Below are 3,158 nucleotides of genomic sequence, written 5' to 3'. Positions count from 1 at the left end.
ACCGGGGTTCGCCGGAATAATACAAGACTCGCCGGAGAAGAGCTGCGACTTATGGCTGAACTAAATGGAGGCACCAGCAGCTCGTCGGTAGTGTAAAGGGCGGTTGTGGTGATGATTGGACGGCGGCCGGAGGTCCGGTGGCCCGGAGGTGGCGGTTGCCGGAATTCTTAAGGATGGTGGTTAGGGTTTTTGTGATTGTTTTAGGGTTATCCCTAGGTTCAACAAATATAAACAATAAGATGTTTATATACTAGTATGGATTAGGGTTTAATCCATAACAAAGCCAATTGGGCTTGAGCCCAATTAACAAAACAAAGTCTTTATCCATCATTCGGTCCATCTAATTGATTGTGTCGGGCCCAATTAACATTTAAATGGGTTTATGTTTTGTTACCCCCGGTGTAACCCATACCGGGTCATATTCGGGTCGGTCCGCGTTGACTTGACCCGAACCGGCCATTAAATCCAACAACACTAACATCAGCAACGCACGGGCCGTAAAACTTGTTTGATTTTATTTATATTCATTCATCAAATTCAAACTATTTTTTGAAATTTTAGATGTTATGTTATGTTTGTTTAAATTTTAATTGTGTCTAATATATAAACTATATAATTTTACATATTGGTTTTGTTTTAGTCGACTTACATTGTGGTGCGGCCGTTTGTCTTATGAGACCTTTTTCGATATTTTAATTTGTTCCACACCTTAAAAATCATTCTATTCATTTATCTTAAACTAGCTTTTATCCCCCTTGTATTACGTAGTTGTTTTACATTATTCAGTTTTAATATTTACATAACTTTTAGGATTTTAATATTATTTATTGTAAGGGAGTTAATAGTATACTTTGAATATTATAACCTGTTTTAAATGCTATATAGGTTTGGTAAGACACAATACCCGCTTTTTTTTACTATAAAATTGTTCTTAATTATAAATAATGAATTTTTTTTATAAAAAAAATCAGATATTAATTTTTAGTATATCTCTATTTTATAGGATTTTCATATCAAATATTTGATAGATTAATTTTAATATAATGAGATTTTATAACCCGTTTAAGAGCTATCTGGGTTTGGTGAGACCCATACCCGTGAATTCGGGTTAAATACTTGAAAAACCTTTATTTATAAATAAAGCAGTTTGATGACTAGAGTGAATTAATTTTCTTACAATAAATAAAATTAAATAAAAAATATATAAAAATATTAAAAACATATAATATAAAACATCGGAATACGATGGATAAAAGCTAGTAATAAATAAATATATAAAAGCCCACACAAAAACCCACCCACTCTTCTTCTTTAGTTCTCTACATGCAAAACCAGCTACCTTTAATAAAAATAAAAAAATGAAAAAGAAAACCCCACAAGATTGGCTTTAAGGGTGTGTATAATTGCAAAGTATTAAATCAAAAGGGGGTAATTAATTAGAGAATATAGCCATATTTGTTTGATTGTTTTAAGTGTTTTACCACCCGGATTTTCTTCTTGATGGCAACAATTAAGGGGTACCCACGACAAACTACCCGCCTGTGCCCCCTCCACCGTAAGTGTGGATATCTAAATTTTAGGTCTAATGTACTATTATCATTAAATCCAAAAGTTAAAAGTAAGCATAAATATTTAATTAAGCAATTGGTTTCAAATATGAAATCAGATGGATTTTAAATTAATACTAGCACGAACACATGGATGAATATTTAAAGAAACAAATGTAATAAACGAACATAAGCAAACGCAAATTATGAACTTAAACTAATGTGAACTGACGAATATAAACGAACGTAAATGAACATTTACGAACATAAACGAACGAAAACAATGGAGAACCCCAAATTTTTTTCAAGGCTTCGACACAAATTTAAAAGGAGGGGGGTGTTTAGTGTTAGACCTCCTCTCTTACCTTTAGGTCCATTTCTAAACGAAAGAAACATTTGCTTACGTTCGTTTGTTTGATTAAATATATAATATTTTTTATGTTTTGCTCATTGGATTATTAAGTAAACGAATATATGCAAACTTATTTCCACCAAACCGTTCACAAACGGTTTACTTGACTCGTGGTCAGACTAAACGATATATAAAAGACACTTCACATATTTCTTCTTATTTTAAAATCATTTTCAAACTATATTTAATAGAATGCGTTTTTTAAAATATTAAGGTGTGATGAAATATTAAATTTTGAATGGTTCATGTAACAACAAAACTTAGATCGTTGAAAGGAATCAACTCAATCAGAAAACGAGATGTGTGAAAGGGATATTTATGTAATTGATGCAAACATGAAGGACACAAATTTATCCAGCTACTTATAAATAACACAAGGTGGCCAAAGCATTCCATCATCTTTCTACAACTCTAATCTCATATAAACAAGTACCATTGGAGGTTACCTCCAAGCCCCAACCAAATTCACTCGACTCCGACCATCGAGAATGTCTCCGATCACCTCCGAGATTAGAGCAAGTGCTGAAATTTTTACCGGAAATGAAGTTTGCAAGGAAAAGGCCAAGTCTCTTCTAAAAGAACATTGTCTTCCTGATGGCCTATTACCCGTAGAGGACGTTGAGGAACTTGGTTATGTGAAAGAAACCGGATTTGTGTGGCTCAAACAAAAGAATGAGATCAAACACAAGTTTGACAAGGTCGGAAAACAAGTGTCGTATGCCACTGAGATCACTTCTTACTTTGACAAATGTAAGATCAAGAAGTTAACAGGAGTGAAGTCTAAAGAGGTGTTGATATGGATCTCACTCATTGAGATCTATGTCGAAGATCCAACAAGTGACAAAATAACCATGAAAACACCCACCGGAATCTCGAAGAGCTTCCCAAAGGTGGCTTTTGAGGCTTAAGGAAAAATCATGATTCGATCGGTTTATGTTATGTAACGCAAGAACTAATAAGGTTGTATGCAACGAGTTAAATAATGACTTCTGATTTCTGTTTCTTATTGTGACCATGTTAATGATTTCTTAAGGGTTTTAATATAAATAGCTTATGGGGATACCGTTATATAATGAGCTATCAGAAGTAATACACATACTAACAAAAGCAGAAGTAAAATGGAGTATAAATGTAAAGTTTAAACACATACGAGCAAGAAATAGTAGGGGTGTGCATTTTTCAGTTAGGACCAAAAAAAC

The 3,158-nt window shown here is 33.3% G+C and overlaps 1 protein-coding gene across 1 annotated transcript; it reads left to right on the top strand.

Annotated features, from left to right (window-relative positions):
- The first annotated feature begins 2,447 nt into the window (after window positions 1–2,447).
- On the top strand, window positions 2,448–2,867 carry LOC143544754 (uncharacterized). The gene has a single exon (XM_077036780.1). It carries the CDS (start codon window positions 2,448–2,450, stop codon window positions 2,865–2,867), a length of 420 nt encoding a protein of 139 aa, XP_076892895.1.
- The last annotated feature ends 291 nt before the right edge of the window (window positions 2,868–3,158 follow it).

The sequence above is a fragment of the Bidens hawaiensis genome, unplaced genomic scaffold (assembly GCF_021521415.1).
Source record: "Bidens hawaiensis isolate Kalapana, Puna unplaced genomic scaffold, B.hawaiensis_p1.1 tig00013744_1, whole genome shotgun sequence".
NCBI lineage: Eukaryota > Viridiplantae > Streptophyta > Magnoliopsida > Asterales > Asteraceae > Bidens > Bidens hawaiensis.
The sequence above is the reverse complement of the archived record's forward strand: the minus strand, read 5'-3'. Positions and strand labels throughout refer to the sequence as shown.